The sequence below is a fragment of the Patiria miniata genome, unplaced genomic scaffold (assembly GCF_015706575.1).
Source record: "Patiria miniata isolate m_02_andy unplaced genomic scaffold, ASM1570657v1 HiC_scaffold_7, whole genome shotgun sequence".
Classification (NCBI taxonomy): Eukaryota; Metazoa; Echinodermata; class Asteroidea; order Valvatida; family Asterinidae; genus Patiria; species Patiria miniata.
The window spans coordinates 17,483,968-17,502,702 of NW_024037074.1; the positions used below are offsets into that span (position 1 = coordinate 17,483,968).

The 18,735-nt window shown below is 41.8% G+C and overlaps 2 protein-coding genes across 2 annotated transcripts; one reads left to right on the forward strand and one right to left on the reverse strand.

Annotated features, from left to right (window-relative positions):
* Window positions 1-61: 61 nt before the first annotated feature.
* On the reverse strand, window positions 62-9,700 carry LOC119746536 (synaptic vesicle glycoprotein 2A-like). Its single transcript, XM_038223518.1, has 11 exons — window positions 9,126-9,700; window positions 8,507-8,690; window positions 7,345-7,505; window positions 6,845-6,981; window positions 6,387-6,476; window positions 6,031-6,126; window positions 5,542-5,618; window positions 3,610-4,112; window positions 2,857-3,016; window positions 1,825-1,955; window positions 62-1,157 (listed from the first exon to the last, which is right to left on the reverse strand). Exons 1-11 carry the CDS (start codon window positions 9,631-9,633, stop codon window positions 1,108-1,110), a joined length of 2,097 nt encoding a protein of 698 aa, XP_038079446.1. The 5' UTR covers window positions 9,634-9,700; the 3' UTR covers window positions 62-1,107.
* A 1,060-nt stretch (window positions 9,701-10,760) lies between these two features.
* On the forward strand, window positions 10,761-18,726 carry LOC119745641 (solute carrier family 22 member 13-like). Its single transcript, XM_038222146.1, has 10 exons — window positions 10,761-11,306; window positions 12,265-12,368; window positions 12,794-12,948; window positions 13,285-13,453; window positions 14,028-14,169; window positions 14,805-14,896; window positions 15,490-15,698; window positions 16,404-16,512; window positions 17,042-17,251; window positions 17,622-18,726. The coding sequence occupies exons 1-10, from the start codon at window positions 10,893-10,895 to the stop codon at window positions 17,767-17,769; spliced, it is 1,752 nt and encodes a 583-aa protein (XP_038078074.1). The 5' UTR covers window positions 10,761-10,892; the 3' UTR covers window positions 17,770-18,726.
* Window positions 18,727-18,735: the final 9 nt, after the last annotated feature.

Genomic DNA, 18,735 nt, shown 5'->3' on the forward strand with positions numbered 1-18,735 from the left:
TTTAAATAGAAGGGGCAATAAACGACATCTCAATATCCGGAGGTAATACTTTTGTACTAAACTCTTTTAATTTATTGCGCATGGATACTGCAATATGGTACATACAAACGTTAAAAGCATTCATCTAGGTGTCGCAAACAGATTCAGAGTTCGTCTTCCGAAAAAAAAGAGAAACATTTCTAAAGGACTGAGTTTTGTATTAGGTCTTATATGTATAAACGGCCCGAAAAAATATCAGTCTATAATCGTGGTGAATAAATAACAACTAACGGTGCAAAAAAAAACACACTCACACGTTTTTACAAGTGACATAACCGTGCACTTATTACAGCAATTTGATCGATTTAACAACATTTACCTTGACTTGATCGACCTTCATCTTCGATGAAACTGTTTTGTTGATGAAACTGTGCATTTCGAGTGTCAAATCAATCGATGTTTTTTTTACGCTTGTACTAACCTCAGTCAGCATCAGTGACCTACAATTGAGCTACAAATCAGTGCGAACCCACGTTGTGTCATTCCGGAAGCCATGACTGCATAATGTCAGGTAATGAAATGATAAGAATCCTGATATGCACATGTACAAAATACTCAGTGGCCACATTGACCTCTGACCTGTGTCTTCATAGGGCATTTTTCCCCCAGCAGAAGTCTGCTAGATTCCTGATTGCCATTGTTTCCGGAATCTTTCCGGTCCGATCAGGAATCGGAGCCGCCTTTTGGAGTGATGAACCCATGTTTACATGATTAAATCGTCCGCTTCTCTCGATCGCATACAGGGGCCAGAGAAAGTTAACAGGACATGCATTCCTATGCCTCGAATCTAGTATGTAGGCATGTCAGCGTAAATATTCTTATAGTTATAGAGATCTGAATTTGGACGGAGCTACAAATTAGGACTTGGGTGTTACAGTTGGAGAAGTCATTTTGTATCATCATTAAAAGAAACCTACAGTCTTTTCTGTGATATTATTTGAAATTAAAGAGTTTGTAACGTACAGCCCAAATACTCCTGAAAATCGTTCCTTCTACCAGTGTTAAAATTAACAATCGTGGGAAGGTGATTTTAATTCACACTCGACCACACTTCTTTCTCAACTGTAGTTATGAATGCTGTCTCTCGTCTTGGGAACGGCGTTGGAAGAAATATGAACCTGCAACGTAGGAAAAAGAAAGCAAAAATCGTACTACTGCATTATGGACGCATTATCCCGACTATCACCAAAATCAATTGCAAGAAATAAGTCAATTTTTTAAAATGGATGTGCTGAATTAGTTTAGACATTAAAACAAATAGGAACATGGATAGTGCCTACGATTTACAGAGTGCAAAAAGAAAACACCCATCATCATAGAGAGAAAGCCCTGCTTAAATTTTATATTCGCGCAGCACAGGGGCGGATCTAGCTTACTGGAAACGGGAGGGGGAGGGGTTGATATGGGGGTGTGGGGTTGTTGTTGATGATATGGGGTGTGGGCGGGGGGTGGTTGAGTGAAAGCGTGCCTTGGTAATGGGATCCAGGGCATGCCCTCTGCATTCTAAGGCAATTTGAGAATAAATTTAGGAACTTTAACATTCCATTTACTATATTGGCCCATTTTACTCGTATCATAACATTCGTCAGCGGTTGAACAGGGGTGGGGTACCCCCCCCCCGATGCACTACTGCAGTAACCGTAAAATTTGCCCGGGGGAATATTGCCGCTTATACAATCATTTATTTTTGCGGCATTAGAGAAGTATGATTTTGGCAAAAGACCACCCACAGCTCCATAAACTATAAAGGTCTCATATGACTATTAACAGCTAATTTGTACATACACGCTGCACTGGTTAGGACAGCCACTGCCGTCACGATGACGTCAGCAACCTTCGGCAGCGCCACCACGGCAACAAAACCTAGCAGACCGCCCGTTGTAACCGCAGAAACTAGTATAGCCAATCCAGTCGCCCTGTGTATGTATAGAGAAATAAATAACAAGTGTACATTATCACATGTACAAAATTGTTTATGATTTTAACTTAGGATTCAGTCTTTCACCCCCAAGCAAAAGCCTTTTCTACGTCTGGAACTAGTCAACAACAAGTTCAATTTGGCTCGTGTTATGGTGCATATGGAAGTGAAATGTCTGCAGCCAGCGGGGAGGATTATCAGGATCGAACTCCAAGGACAACAGGCGAACAACAGTTTAGATTTGGAATTGCAATAACCGGCCTACATAAGCCTGGGTTTTATTCATTGTAAAGTCCACACACCAAGAGGCCTCAAGTTAAATCGTTTACATGGTAACTTCAGGAGGAAAAAATTAATTTGTACAGCCCTGAAAAATTGCTATGTTTTGGAGCGATTGCACCTATGTCGTGCACTGAGATATAAGCTAAACGATTATCACAATTTGCTGAATGAAATGCCCAAGAATGCACCCTTTTAGCTTTCAAAGTTGAAAAGATGACCAAAAATTCAATCGGAACATTATTTGGGGGAAAAAAGTGAAACCTCAAGGCTGATTTTTGTTCTCCGGCTTGCGAGAATTGGATTTATTGTAGGGCCGCAAATAAATCAAAATTTGGGAAATAGTAACTTAATGGTTTTTTTGGTCGTTCGATCTCTCATTCAAAAGTTAAAAACTTTTGTATTGCTAAAAACAAACAAATAAAAATCAAATCTGTTTTCGGGGTGAAACTCGAAAATAACACCAACCTTTCAGATACCTTTCAGATAGGGGTTATTAAAAATTAAGCTATCATTATCTGGTCTGAATGAGAAACTTCTGTCTTTTTGTTGCAACACGTCCGTCAGCTTCGGCTTTTAAACTTTTGTTTGTTATTTTTTTTGTGGTAAATTGTCACTACCTTTTGTTGGTTGGGAATGACATTGCTGCTTGGACGGTGAGGGCGCTCCAGGCCATAAACCCGCCAAACTGGAGGCAGAAGAGGTGCGCAGCCGCAGTCCAGCCCGTCAGCGGAAAGAATCCGAAGAGTATTGTCACGGCTGTGATGAGGGCGCCACACACTGGGGGGAAAAATGACGAAAAGGAATGGTGAGGGCCCGTATACGAATTGAGCGTGCATGTTTGGCTACAGTTATGCAAAATGCAGTATCTTAGACCGCGTCCGAATTACTTCGTTATGGCTGGAAATAATACTCAAGTCTATGGAAAGTGGCCACAGTAATGGTCACTACTAATGGTCGGCCTACTCTCCATGACATGGACAGGCCTTTTGATTTTGAACGAATCTGCATTATGGTTGTATACAACCCGAAGTGAGATACCTGGACTCGTTTGGGTTGTAGGACTTCTCAAAATGCACAACAATGAGGGTGTGCTTCAACTGTTAATACCTTTTAGATGCCAATATGATGGAAATAATCTTTGTAAGAGTAAAGAGGTGACTGCTTTTTATTGTAACTAGAATTCATTTATTTTCAAGATTAGTTTGTTTACACTGAAGCGGAGCAGAATAGTAAACTGGACTTCACCTTGTAATTTCATATTAAACCAGAATTGTTGCGATACCCACGGATATCAATTGGGACAAATTGTACAGATATTAATACAATTCTCAAATTGCCGGTTAGCGAGTCGGTTTTATCGGCTTACTTACTGAATAGTCGCCATGTCTCAATTACTCGGCTAACGAGAACTGACAGAAAGAGGCCCAAGAAACCACCACAGTGCCCGGAGAGTACCCGCCAGTAAGCCCGGTCCGGGGCGAAGGGCACATCCACCGAACATCCACGGTCCCTAACCCCCGGTGCTGCTAGGCTGGAATTCACCAGCTCCGTACCACCCACGAACTGGCGTGGCGGCTGGAAGTCCGTGTTACGGAAGCGCGTGTTCACGAAGAGACAGCGGGTGAAGAGCGTCGCATCGCTGGCCACGTTTTCGAAGACGCACTCGGTGAAGGAGCATCCCGTGTACGACAAGTCGCGGAGATGGATGCCGAGGAAAGTGACATTCTGAAAACTTGTGTTGATGAATATCTGCTTCTCCAGTAATTTCGTGAATGTCGTGTCGCTGAAGGTGGCATTTGCGACGATGCTGGCGTTATATCTGCGTCCATCCGCAATGATGAAATCTGTCATCCATAGTGTCCACGCACAGTAACTGTGAAAGAAGATAAAACGGATAGCTTAGCGCATCGATATGTTCACGCCTTCCGCTACGTGAACAATTTGGCTTAAGTTTTCAGTTTCTCCTTTTTACTTTTCAGAAATTATACTCTGCAGTTTTTTTCATCCCACAAAGCAGCCTAAATGATTACCTTCTCTGAAAAGGATTCTTGTGACATTAACAAAAAATAAATAAATGGTACGAAGGTCTTAACCTGCCTCAATCCTCCATCATCCAGGCGGATTTGGAGAAGTCTGGAGGATTGAGGCTTAATGGCAAAAAGAAGGGTTGGTTGATTTTAGAGGATGCATTGTGTGGAGTTCGTAAGCTGTACCGAGCATTGTTTAGTACGTTCAGTCGTGCATTTATTGATGCTGGATATCATCGGCCATGCCTCTGAATGTCATCCGCACTGCCTTAACCCGTTAACAGTAATTGTTGGAGGATTTTGAAGGATTGAGGCAATGGTCAACCCTCCACTGAACAAATTCAAGAAATAATGGATGATTTTGGAGGATTGAGGCTGAATCAAATGTTTACATGGAGGATTGAGGATGGTTCCTAGCCAAAAGGGCCTAGGGGATTAGGATGAAGCCAATGTCGCTACTCTTCAACGAATATGAAGCTGTCGTACTGTAGTAACGAGAACAATGTAGTAAACGTTTTGGACATCGGACACAAAAACCTTCAATATTGTAACATTCTTCAAGTTTTTGAGTTTAAAAAAAACCCCTGTCATTTGAACTCGGTCCGAATAACAAAATGTGGATGTGTGCGTGTGTGTGGTTGTATAACAAGGAGTACATTTGAAACAGGCCCGCGGCACTTGTTTTTTTTTCATGAAAAAGTATCGGTCGTGTTTTTTCAACAATTTGCGACACAACACTGTGCCAATTCGGAAGCTAAAGCCAGTTGAAAAGAAACAATAATAATCGCAATTGTGACATGATCCTATGTAATCAATTGGATTTTCCATCCAGTCAGAGTTCACCCATCCCAAGAGAGCGCATTGCAGCGCTAGCTTTCTTTTCCATTTTGATACGTAACATTCGAACATAAAACTGTCCACCTCGGGAGAGAAACCAATGCTTACTCTGTACTCCTGCCGCTGACCGAAGGTCAAACATGGAGCAATAAAAACAATCCGCAGGGCTTAATGTAGGTATGGATTCCTTGCAAAATTAAACTATGCTCGACAACGCCTACGGCGATAAACTGAGCAGAAATGTGATTTGAGGTTTGGAAATGTACACCATGTAAATGGCAAAAGTTAGGTTCGGAGAGAGAAAAAAAACAATTTGCAGAAGATTGTGGGTATTGGAGGACTCCATACGACGTAATTTCCGCGCCCGCGGACGCGATTTGTCCCTCACTGGCTTGCATGAGTAAGCCTCACAGCGCCACCTCCAGTTCATGCACATACCCGAATGCGAAGGAGAAGGCACCCGCCATCATGACCAAAGTCTTCTTGTCCAAGATGGACGTCACATTCTTGACACCCTGGCAGGAGAGAAGAGAGCATTAAAAAAATGGGTAGTGAGACTTAACGGGACACCGGCGGGTGCATGCCACAGCCACACTTAATTGGTCAACATATTATACTTCCTCCCGGCAAAAAATGAAATGAGTGCCACACTGTCTTAAATTTCCCAAAATATTGATAGACGGCTCAGTTCCCTGAAGTATAATAAACCTAGTTACATCAACGCACGCCTCTTTTTGATATGTAAATATGATCATGTTTGTGCCGCCGTCCTCCTTTCTTTTGATCACCATGGATGACGTGATCGGCATGAAAACAGAGTCATTTCAAATACAAAACCTTACAAATGAGATCTGTGTGAGATTCATATTTTCTTTTTAATTTTTAGCAGGATATCTCTGTTTTATGTTGTTGAGAAATCCGGCCTACCGTGTTCAATAGTCTCATGCAGCTCTGGAGGTGAGTGCTCGGGGCGGGCGGCTGTCGATCTCTGATATGCCGCTTCAGACGGTACAAACCATTAGCCTGAAACAAAAGTTTTCATGACGAAATTAAGACAGAACAAGAACACGACCAGAAAACATTAATTAAGGATAAAGTACAAGGTAAAAGTTTACCTCATGTTGAGAATGGTATGGTGCGTCCAGTGTTGTGTGGGACCATAGTGATATTATACCATCACGTCAGGGAACTATACAAAGATGGCTGCTTTGTGAATATCAACATATTGTTGGCCCGAACGTGGGTGTATTGTAAACGTTTTGTGATATTTATTATCTCCTTACTCTGTCTTTGAACATTTCAACTCCTGCTTCACCGTGGTTGAATGAGTAAACTTTTGCCAGTGTCTGGATCGCATTGGCCCAAAGTCTTTTCTAGAAGTAACAAAAAAAAAAATAGAAAATGCAAAATTATTACGAACGATATATAAACTATAAAGAAGAATGGCATCATGGCGAGTTTAAGCTCTCTGGACACTTTTTCTTTCTTAGAATAAATTGTCACCTTTTAATCAGCCTGGATTTTTCTTCGGGTGGACGAAGAATACAGTTATCTATACTATTTGGCAATAATTATAACACTAAAAGCAAATCGAAGACATCCGAAAGATTTTAGATCATTTGTACTCAAATAACTGTTCATAATTCAAGGTAAGCGTCTCTAGCAAAACGCTTTGTAAGTGGCGATTACAAAAGCCCTCTATTGATAAAGCGATACATGTAATAACTAATTTTGTTTTTACCTCTAGCAGAATATGTGGACTTCTTGGCAGAATGGCTGCGGCCAGTAGCATCGCGGAGGACAGTGGCAGAAGTGATAACACCATACAGAAGATGCGCCAATCAGCGAAGGTGCTTGGGGAAAAATCTCCGGAGGAAACTTCGCAAAGAGAACGAGGTTAAAATAACGATCAAAATTTAACCACAAACGATAATTGCACAGTGAAAGCAATCATTGTACACTAGCGCACCGCGAATCGAGGGTGCCGGTACAGGCTGATGGTAAAAGCACCCTCATTCGACACCCTTATCGCAACCCACAATAAAAGCCCTTTTCAAAGGGCTGCAGACGCCCCAAACAGAAATCATACTTTATTTATTTGAAAATTTGCGAATCGACAAAAAAAAAATCGAAGTGATAGAAGAGCATGGACAGTTCATCTTAAATCAATTAAATGGGGTGAGGTGGGGGTAGGGGTGGGGGTGGGGGCGTGGCGGTGGTTGGGGGATGACACTGACTTACCCATTCTTGTAACACTCGAGGTGAAGGCTGGTGTCACCAGGGGAACAAACATGGCTCCAAAGACCGTGAAGGCCAGCAGGGCACACGCCGTCTTCTGCGCCGTCCGTCTGGGCAGGAATTCGAAGACGTACGCGAAGGGGATGGAAATGACGCCACCGGTACTGTGGGAAACCAAGAACGAAGGAAACTAGACCACTAAGAAGGGGGAATTATTGGGATGTCCAGAGAGTACGTTATATTTAACAAGACATGATAGTGCTAAATAAATAGCAAGATGATGAATATTCCTTAATTTTTAGCAACTCATTTCCAAACTGTAATTTCATTGCCAAAGGTATTTCTTAGATCATATGCACCACAACATCGTGTTTTTTTTCTGTCACATGACTTATTAAGAAGGAAATGGCTACCGTGGAATACAAGGAGTACACGTGTTAAGCCCAACGTTGGAGAAAATATTAAACGAAAATTGCCAAAAGTTAATAGAGGGCGCCCTCGGCATAGAATGGTCAGGCGAGCTGTCCGCATGCTGTAATATGCTACTTGACAAGTGCCCCTTTTTATACTTGGGGAACAAAAACAAAGTTTGAGCGGGAGGGTAGACTTTTAAAAATGAGATTCCTGGCTATTTTCGAATTTCGAATCGAAAATATATTTTCTTTTTCAATTTCATAGCAATATAACAGTTATATACGTTTGAATGAGATTGACGTTTAGTTATTGTTGAATTACTTTTTTTCACAAAATTCGAATTATTGGCTGCCAGATATTAAATTCGGCTCTCGGAGGGCTGGGTCATTTTTGCACAATATGAAAGCTCGTTTGTAGAGGGTTACAGACGCCCAAAATCGGATTTAAGTAGATTTTTCGTTAAAACAAAACATACAAATTGAAAAAATTCGTTGGGAGATAAAACCCAACATTTGAAGAGCACGGCGTATGCATCTTTAAAGACGGCAGAAGACAAAAGAAATAAATATATAACAAATAAATGAAAACAACCGCAATTCTCTATCGTCTTGGATGCCACTTCAACATTCTGGAAACAACAATTTTGGCTGAATGGACGAGGCTAAACGGGTCCATATAAGGCAAAATCAGGGAGGAAAACATCAGTCAGCCCTATACCCCTCCTTTCCGGTCCACAATTGCGTATACGAACCCAATACTAGCGATGGTGAGGAACACGAGGAGTGCGTCGCGGCTTTGGGCGAAGCCAGCTGCTATTGCCATCGAGAGACCGGCAATCGCAAGGCATACTCCGAGGGATGTACGTCTGGAGCCGAGGTCGGCAGCACACCCCCACAAGACACTGGCCAAGATGACTCCGATGAAGACCGACCCTCCTGGAGAATACAGATGAGACGTTTCCGTTATCACCACTATTACAATCATTACCATCATCAATATTACAATCACCACAAAATCTTTACCGTCAATTCCCCATCACCATCACCATTATCATCATCACCACCGGGTGTACATTCCCATATGTTCCCAAAACTATATTCCCCTTACCCTAACCCTACCTCTTACCCTAAGGATTTTGGGGAACATAGGTATCGGGGAACATCGGACCACATCACCACCATATGCTTCACTAATTTCACCTTCCTCACTATCACCACTGCCTTCAAATATCAAAATATTTGGCATATCACTCACTCTTATCACAATCATTTTTCATCTCGTGATTTTTCTTCCCGTACAGTACCAAAAATATGAGTAAAATTTCCCCCCAAAATCAATTTATTTCTGTTCATGAACAAAATCTTATTTACTCAGCCATCCAGTTGTCGAATCGCTGAGACACATATCACGGGCGATATCAGGCATAAGAGACCCCACAAACGCCAGCTGCACACAGGCAAAGAAAAGCCCACAACCAGACACACAGAGCAAGAGCAGGTGAAACCTTCCCAAGCCGATCACGGTTAAAAGTTTGTCCACCATTGCCTCTATCTCGTCCGCTCCCTCTTGTGACCCTCTGGGTATCGAGGTGGTTGTGATGTCAGTCTGATAGGAGGGGGGATCTGCGCCTCGTCTGAGATCCTGCCCGTCTCTTGCCGGTCTAGAGTTCTGCTCTGAGATGGCATTGATGTCTTCCTGAGCATCAATGCTCAATTCGATGTCATCGTCCATCGCGCCAAAGCCAGGGGACTTGGCATCCGCCCGGCTGAATGCAAGTCCCCCATTACGTCCGCTGACCGAGAAAATCTCCTGCTCTTCATCGGAGTCATCGTCTTGGATGCTCCCTGCACCATCCGTGTAGTAGAGACCGGATGCCATGTTGGTGTAGGATGTGCACTCACAACCTCATGAAATGATACATCTGTGGTTGTTCTAACAAAGCAACACTATTATGTGCGAAGTGTGTTGCGGACATCTGCGGCTAGAAATCGATATGGCTTTATTATTTACGAATCGATTTCCGATTCCACAGTCGATGGCACTGCATGTTGGTTCGAAACTGTGCTCGTTTAGTTAACAGACTGAATTTGTTTTGCAGCCTCCAAGTGTTATGTGGACTAAGTGAGCAATTAAATTAGGCGGATGGTGTCAAGGGTGAAAGGGATGGGGGCCTTTTCGAGCGCCCTCTGCCACGAGTTTGATGTCACCAAACATCTTGAGGTTGAGAGGGGGTAAAAAGATACACAGATGCTGTGTGCACCTTTCTTAATGTTAATTTGTCTGTTTCGAATCATCCAGCTCAGTTGGGAATATTCAAATTGGTTCGTATTTTACTCAAAGTCCTGGGAATAATGCGGTAAAGACAAATTAAGCAACACTTAATGATGTTTATGGATGACTGGTCATTTGATTTAGTGCAGCACAACACAACAGGCCTGTGAGCTATTCCTGGCACGTATATAAAAAAATACAGTTGAACAAAAGAAAAACCGAATCCTTTTCGGACAGGGTTACATAACTATGAAAATGGCAAGTCCCTTTTTAGAAAAAAAAATAGATGGATTTTTAGGGTTAATTTTTGATCTTATATATCTTTTCGCTTCCCTTTTGTCCTTGGTTTTGCTTCTAAGACAATGAACCTTGAGCGATACTCATCTGTTAATAGGCTCCCATTTTAGTTGAACTTTGTACCACAAAAACAGACGTTGGTGATTATCATTATTTATCATTATTATTAAAATATTCCTCACAACACTCATAAAATTCCATAAAAAACAAGCAGTGACCGAAATAGCCAATTAATGACTTTCATGTTATGATTTTGTAACAGTGGAATCTGTGATGTATGGCGCTACACTTTACCGATGGGGTTATCTTATGCAGTTTGGTCTCTGGACAACGATAACTTTGCTTACACATTGATATCACGCCATCATCCTTGGTTGTTAGATAACATTATAAGAGATTATTTTCAATAATGAGAGGACTGTTTACCCAGCAATATGACATAAGAGTGGATCCAGTGACAACTAGTTCAGTTCGAGTTCTGCTTGAAACGCGACAGTGGTTTTTAAAGAGGTTAGTTTCAGTGTTTTAGTTTCTGTAAAGACCTCATTTTTGTTGTTTTTAAAAACAAAATGAAGGTTGAGGACATTATTCCCCTACTGGGGAATTTCGGCCGTTACCAGTTATTCGTGGTTTTATACACTGGAGTGCTAAGTATTGTCGGATGTATGGTGAGTTTTGGCAATGTGTTCTTCGCAGCCGAAACGGATCATTGGTGCCAAGTTCTGCCAAAGGAAAATTGCTCCAGCTGGGCGGAGTTTCAAGACAACTGCACGGACGTGAAAAAGTCCATCCTCCTGCCTCCTCCAGAGAACGAGAACAGCAAGTATCCTTACTCCACTTGCCAGCAGTGGGACCTGCCACCTGGGTACGAGTTCGATCCATACGAGCCACTCAGCGAAGTCGACAATCATACTTACAAGGTGCCGTGCCAAGATGGATGGCAATACGACACATCGCAGTACAAGACCACGACCATCTCAGATGTAAGATTTGCTCACTGCGTAGCCTGGCCGTATGAGACTAATTTTTATTTTATTTTTTGGACGAGTACAAACTTGAAAATATTCAACATTGTGTCACTGTTTTGTATAGTCAAACAAAACGTTGTCGTTTATGACGATGTCGTCAAAGACTGTGACAGAGTGTGCACAGCCACTTGTGTGAGGAAATGAACACGCCATGTCAAAGGCTGAGTAGATCATTCGTTTGTGCATGTTTTTTCGTTTGAATCAACAAAAGTGCTCAAAATCTAAGACGGGTGCTCCACAACTAACGTGATGAAGTTTTAGCTCTATGAATGGTGCATTTTCTGAGAAAACAATAATCTAGAATCTCAATTTCAATTCAAAAATTGCCGAGTCATATTTTGAGTTGCGCTCGACGGAAATCAGCATCCGGAGCACGTTCTCATTCAGCCGATGGCAGCTACGCGTCGATGCCATGCACTGAACGGACGAATCGTAGCAACCACGCGCGCGCGTGTGCATCCTGCCAACGCTTTGCCCGCCCCCATTTACGGATTCGCCCAATTACAAACCAACTATATGAACAAACGGAAATTTCCAAAAATGCTTCACTTGACTCATCTTTGGAAATGACTATTGTTAAATGGTTATTGTTTTCTTCAAAATGACAGCATGACAGATGGAATAATTTCACAGGGAGTCATGTGCATTACTTTCTTTAAATTCGGTCAGTTACATTTTGGATAACTAGTGATCTACTCTACCTTTAAATAAGCAAACAGGTGAAACAACAGTAAAGACAGTAAAATAGATGAAAAAGGGACAAACAGTTAAAATGCAATCACTGGCGTTAACAACACGACCTTAAAAGCAGCGCGACCCATATTAAAGGCCATGTAGCTTGAACTGTAAATACAATAAATCATATACTTGATGTAAGATATTTCTGACATTTTGTTTGACATTAATTTCCCAGTTCGACCTGGTGTGTGACAAGAGAAGTCTGCCCAGCCTTGCTCAGTCCATTTACTTCGCGGGATTTTTGGTGGGATCTTTCGTCTGCGGCTCTCTTTCTGACTGGTAAGCTCGCTTAACAGGTTGGGCCAATCAAGACATTAAGTTGAATTCGATGTGGTAATTTGGATAGAATCATTAGACAATTCAACAAATAACGAGGGAAGTATCAACGAACAGTCATCCTGTCAGCCAGCCAAACCAGCCGGCGAACCGGCCAGTCAAACAGCCAGCAAGCCAGTTAACCGGCCAGCCAGCCAGCCCGCCAACCCGCCGGGGAGCAGGGGAGCCAGCCAGCCAGCCAGCCAGCCAGCGGCCATTGCAGCCAGTCAACCATGCTTCCAACAAAAAGCTATTTTCCTGCCAATGAACCCGCCAGCAAACTCAGCCCGGCAAAAAAACTCTGCAATTCATAACAATTGAAAATTTAATCAAATTAAATATTCAAATTAAACGAAATCAGTGTTCTGTTTCCCTTTTGAAATCTATAGGATTGGTCGCAAGAAAACCGTTTTCGTTGGTGTGCTGTTTTTCGCCGTTGGCTCAATCGTCACGACATTCTCCGTGAACATCTACATGTACATGGCTTTCCGTTTCATCGCTGGCTTCGGCAACATTGGCTCTTACATCCCACTGTTTGTACTTCGTAAGAATATTTTGTCACCTTTTGGAACAATTTGAATAGTCCATCTTGGCTCCCTCGGGGTCGGAAATAGACAAACTAGACTCGGGAAATGTCAACTTCCATTAACGAGGGATTAGGCCTTTATTATTAGGCCTATACATGCATGATCTTATACAATATGCTCTTATTTATGATTTGAGGGATAATTTGGTTTTCTTCACCTGGCTGCGATTTATGCCGTGGGATAGAACCTTGAGTACGTGCGTGCGGGGTTCAGGCTCGTTGGTTCAGTCAGCCGATGGGTCGAAATTCAAACGAGTTAATGCTACACATTTGACTCTTTATTCTTATTTGCAGAGTTGGAGTTCGTCGGGAAGTCATGGCGTACACCCGTTGCAATGTCTTCGGGTATATTCTTTGCGTTTGGATATTTCGTGCTTGCAGTGGCTGCGATGTACGTCAGCGAGTGGAGGACCCTCTCCTTGATCGTCTCACTCCCCACGCTGCTTTTCTTCATCCCGATTTTGTACGTATTTGTCAGCCAATCTGAAGCCATGATATTTATGAAGCTAATGACGTTTGCGGATGACAATTATTTTAGTTTTTTTTTCTGTGAAGATTTGTGTTAATTCTCATGGATCTGTTGTCACAGGACGGAAAGGATGAAACATCGCTAACGTCAAGGAAACCACTCTCTGTATTGGCTCTTTCAGAGCGACTTTTCTTTACAGAAGAGACAAAAAGGAACACCTGTCATTCGCAAACCCCAAGTTTCAAGTCATGCTTGAATATCTGCTCCTTATTTAAACCCTTCATTCCGGGAATTCTCAAAAATTATATTTCTTCACCACTAAAAATACTCCTGTAAGGCCAAAAAAAGTCTCCGGTTTCTGGTATGGAGCTTGTCCAAAAAGTGGTGCGGCGACGCGGCTTTTTTTTTTTTACCTGACTTTTTTGCTTCAAATGTCGACTGGATGACTGCAAATGGTATGGTGCCCATACCATTCTTCATAAACAAGAAATCATCAACACTTCGCCAAATGTTCAGTTGATTGCCTCCTTTTAACTCAATATCGCTGATATTTTTCTTTCTTTAACAGATTCATGCAGGAGTCTGTAAGCTGGTTGATTTCTAAGGGAAGAATCGAAGAAGCTGAGGCGGTCATCAGAAGAGTGGCCAAGATTAACAAGAAGACGCTGCCAGACGTCTTATTGAATAAAGACGACATTGAGCAAGAAACGGTATTTGCCCACGGACTCTAAACTTGAGCACATTTGAGGCAGGACAATGAGGTCAATACAATTATGAAATTATATTTCCCCGGAAGGGGGCTTTTCAGGACTTATATACTGACCAGAGCGCCGACTTCGAGGTGAAGTTTTAGTGGTTTAAACACGAGACACGGTTACGACTGGTAAGCTTTTGCCAAATTATGTTGAACTCAGCGACACCAACGAAATTCACGAATAATTCTTATTAACCAAATGAGTAGACAAGCGTTGAAAATTCTCGCCATATGCATGTAAACTGGAAAAAGTCGCAACATCATTTCGAGCATTAAAATAATGTTAAAGTCTGCTAATTGAAATAAAATTGAAACCATTTAGAAGTCCGGATATATTCTGAGATATTTCCCGATGTTTCAGTGGGTAGATGAGTTGGTCGTATTCCTTGCCTTGAAGAGACAAACGAACGAACTTTGAATAATTATTGCTTTGTGTGCATCATTTTACTTGGCACAGTTTGTAACCGTGGACTCGGCGAATAACTACAGCATAAACAAAACAATATCATTGCCGAAGTTTAACCCCGCAAGGATGAAAAAGGAAGATTATAAAATGAATATAATATTGGTTTGTTTACTTTCTGAATAAAGGAATCGAAGGAGTCACGTGTTCCCCCGTCTGTAATTGACCTGTTCAAAACGCCCAACATGGCGGTCAAGACCATCAACATGATGTACAATTGGTAAGTACTGGTATATTTTACTCCCAGTCTTTGTAACTATACACTGATGGTGATTGGGGGATTACAAACCTGGCACATTTTCGGATCAAAATGACACTTCTCTGAACTACTTTTCTAGGCCTTTTTTCCGAAAGGCAAGTCGATTTGACAAGGACAACTGTCATTTTGACCCAGAAGAGTGTTAAGTCAAATGTGACCAGCATTTTGTGTACATGCCCCAGAACTTTCAAGAAATTATTAAATTCCGGCTTTAGAACAATGTTATCTCAACCGAATGGAATTACCCGCAGTCGTTGTCCTCATTATAGAACTACGCAAAACAAATACCCGTTTAATTGGAGTCAGAGTGAACATGTCAGTGACTTGAAATTACCTTAGCCGAAGATGGAATTTAAATGTTTGTAAAGTTTAGAATGGGTCACGATTCAGTGATGATACTGAATTTGAAGCACATTTTCTGGGTTTCTCATTACATTTTGTACAACTCAGCCGAAAGATCATCAAGTCACAAAGGTCCCTTTCTAATGTTTGTTTTTTAAATACAACCTTGCACTAAAACAAGATTAAGAACGCTCACTTTTCTTCATCTTCAGGTTGGTCAATAGTCTGATCTACTACGGCCTGTCACAGAGCACTGGTGATCTAGGCGTGGACGAGTACTGGGCGTTCTTCATCTCGGGAGCCGTGGAGATCCCGGCCCTGCTGTATGCCACGGTCGGGGTCGAATGGTTCGGACGCAAGTGGAACACTGCGGTGTTGGAGGTGATAGGTGGTGTGGCATGCTTGGCCACGATCTTCATCCGTAAGTGCTTCAGACATCCCATGACACAATATCTGTACGATCTGGGGGAACGTTTGGCTGCCCTATAGTCCAATCTGACTTCTTCTCCCGACGCTTAATAGACAACTGGAACTTCACATTCCCAGCCTACGTCGTGAATGTCATGAATGACAATCAGTTGAAGAATACCTTTGACAGTTACTTGAAAGTATCTGGATATGGGTCTTAAAAGGCTCAATCCTGTAATTGATAATCCCATCAAATCTTACGTGTAATTTGAAGAGTTCAGTCCACATTAAGGCCATCACTTAATACCAACTTCTAATCTGTCAAATTTAAATTCGGTTAGTCAGATTGGCGCAGAGGTACCTCCCTCGCCTTCAACTTTCTGACCAGAGTTCGAATCCCACGCAGGCCGATAAAATGGACGAATAAATACATAAATAACGGAAGCGCTTATCACATTAAATATCAAACACTATAAGCAACGAAATTTTGCCGAAATGTGTCACAACAATAATATATTTTGGAAAAAAATCGTGAAAAGGTATTGAAGCGAGGTTTAGAAAATGTTACAAACATGATGTTGAAAAGGACGTGTTTGCTTTCTGTGTTATGTCACAAGTAACATTTTTAAACACCAATGAGTGCAGCATTCATAGCTAACTTTGATTCTTTATTCCGTTGGAGTCGAAGTCATTAATTTTTATCATTACTTTCTATCAGCGCTCGGGATCTGGCGCACTGTGGTGTCCATGGCAGGCAAATTTTGCATCTCAGCTACATACGGTATCATATACCTCTACACAACCGAGCTGTTCCCCACGCCAGTCAGGTAACACTAGGGTTTGCAGTGAACCAAGGTCTAATAACATGCACATTATTTTAATCTTTCGTTATCGCTGCCATATAGAATCAAAGGCTTAAAAAGATAGCAGAAATGGTTAAGGGAAGGACGAGATCAAACATATCTCCTGCTTAAATTAAGACTTCAAGGATATGCGAATAATGTGTGTTGGGCGAAATTACCGTAAGGTTCAAAGTTCAAAATTGTAATAATATTTTTATAGAACAGAGCCCTCAGTTAATGTGCAAGAATATGAAACTTATAAATGTAATCTCAAGCAGTATATACGCCTGACAGTCTACAAGATCTGTGACCTCATGCGTGTGAACGTATTTTCCTGATGGTTAGCCCCTGACTGCTATCTCTCTCTTAATTTGTTTTGAAGGAACACAAGGCATTGCTCCTTTAATAAATACACTGCATTTTGAGGCGGAGCAGCTATTTAAGTTTTCTTTTTTTTTACTGTTGGTGGCGCTATTCATGGTCAATCGTTTTCCATTATCTACCCCCTTCGCAGATCTATTGGCTTGGGCATGAGTTCTCTCGCGGCTCGGATTGGAGGCATCCTTTCCCCTATCATTCTACTGTTAGGGGACTACTTGGAAAGTCTACCCCTGATCGTGTTCGGCTCGAGCGCGGTTCTGGCGGGATTGTTGGTGCTCCTTCTACCGGAGACGAAAGGACGAAAACTGCCTCAGACGCTGGAAGAGGGAGAGGAAATAGGAAAGTGAGTACAGTCTACATTTCTATCATTCTTACAAAGCGAGGAGAGTATTAAGCCAGTATTCGAAGCTAAGAAGCAGAGGTAATTTTCAATAAGGAAATCTTGGTAAGGAATCAGTGATGCGCACTGACTCGCGCGCGAGGAATTTTCCCTCTGGAATAGTTTGGTTCCTTGACCTTCAAGTGTGGCGTTTTTGTAAATGAATGGACGCAAGTGTCATTCATCTTCACTCTTTTTCCACCATCGGGGAATTCTTGTGGTCGGAGTCCATTATACGTTGATAGAGTGTGTGGTGGAGGACTTATTATTGGACTTCTGAAATGTTCAAATTAAGTCGATTAACAAAAAGCAATCCTCCCCTTTGTTTCGTCAGATGCCGATGTATGCGCAAAAATGCCGACACAGTGGCCATCACCGGACTCGATGAAATCGAGGCGGACAAAGAGGGCGCCCTAACTAACCCGGCCTTTGATAACAAGCTGGAGGATGAAGAGGAAAAGACAATCCAGGCAGAAGACTAGAAGAAAGGATGCGTCATGTAAATAATTGTATTTGATCAGTATTCTTGAAAGTCAAGAGTATATGTTCATGTAGTTGTAGTGAGGTTTAGAAACTAAACCAAATCCCCGTTAGATCTTTACCCACTGCCCCGCTCCTTTGTTCCTTTCCCCGCATCAATCCTTTGTGCTTTTCCTTCCTCCTCCCTTGCACGAATGTGTGTCCCCTACTTCTTTGTTTCTGTATACGCCTGTCATTTTCCTTTGACAAAGCTCCTGTCAAGATCGAAACATTATCATGGCAACAGTTACTTGCTTTCATTTCCAATTCAAAATATCCGCTAAAAGTTTCAGTAAGAAATCAATCCACTGGTCAGTCACGAGGAGTGTTTGGTTCTATGTGTTCTATTATATGTTTTATTTGGGATGCTTCACCCATCCTTCTACTTGCACAATATATCCAGTCTTTTTCTCGAGATGCGGGAGGGCAAAAGACTTGAAGGATAAGGAGATTGGCCTACGTCTTTATCGTGTGACCTGGTCGAACTATAGGTACAAACCACCAGAACTCAGCATTGAATGCCCCCTGTGTATCACTTCATATTAAGTCCCTGCCTAAGCTGTAGGTAGCATTTAATGACCATTTGCGAGAATCTATGATTTTTAATTATATCTCCTAAAAACTTGATAATGATATAAATGAAATTCCACATTAAATTTCGTAAGCTTCCTAAGTACGAAGCACACAAAACTAATGGTAGATTTTTTTCAACCTATGTATATTTGCTATAAACAGCACCATTATTCAGTGCAGATATTCATGTCGAACACAGCACGCTGTCTACTAGTACATTGGGGATACGGATGACAATTGGTCTGAAGTAAATTTTGAATGAAAATTATAACATTTATGTCGATTGTATGATTGTAATATAATGTACATATATTTGGGAATGGCTGAATAAAATCGATTCGACAAGACATGTAAAC

Bases quoted from the DNA above. Each gene is read 5' to 3' on its own strand.
- LOC119745641 (XM_038222146.1), top strand. From the start codon at position 10,893: ATGAAGGTTGAGGACATTATTCCCCTACTGGGGAATTTCGGCCGTTAC. The intron at 11,307-12,264 runs GTAAGATTTGCT...TTAATTTCCCAG, and splicing joins AGACCACGACCATCTCAGAT to TTCGACCTGGTGTGTGACAA. The intron at 14,170-14,804 runs GTATTTGCCCAC...TTCTGAATAAAG, and splicing joins ACGACATTGAGCAAGAAACG to GAATCGAAGGAGTCACGTGT.
- LOC119746536 (XM_038223518.1), bottom strand. From the start codon at position 9,633: ATGGCATCCGGTCTCTACTACACGGATGGTGCAGGGAGCATCCAAGAC. The intron at 5,619-6,030 runs GTAGGCCGGATT...CTCTCCTGCCAG, and splicing joins GCATGAGACTATTGAACACG to GGTGTCAAGAATGTGACGTC. The intron at 1,158-1,824 runs GTATGTACAAAT...CCTACGTTGCAG, and splicing joins TGTCCTAACCAGTGCAGCGT to GTTCATATTTCTTCCAACGC.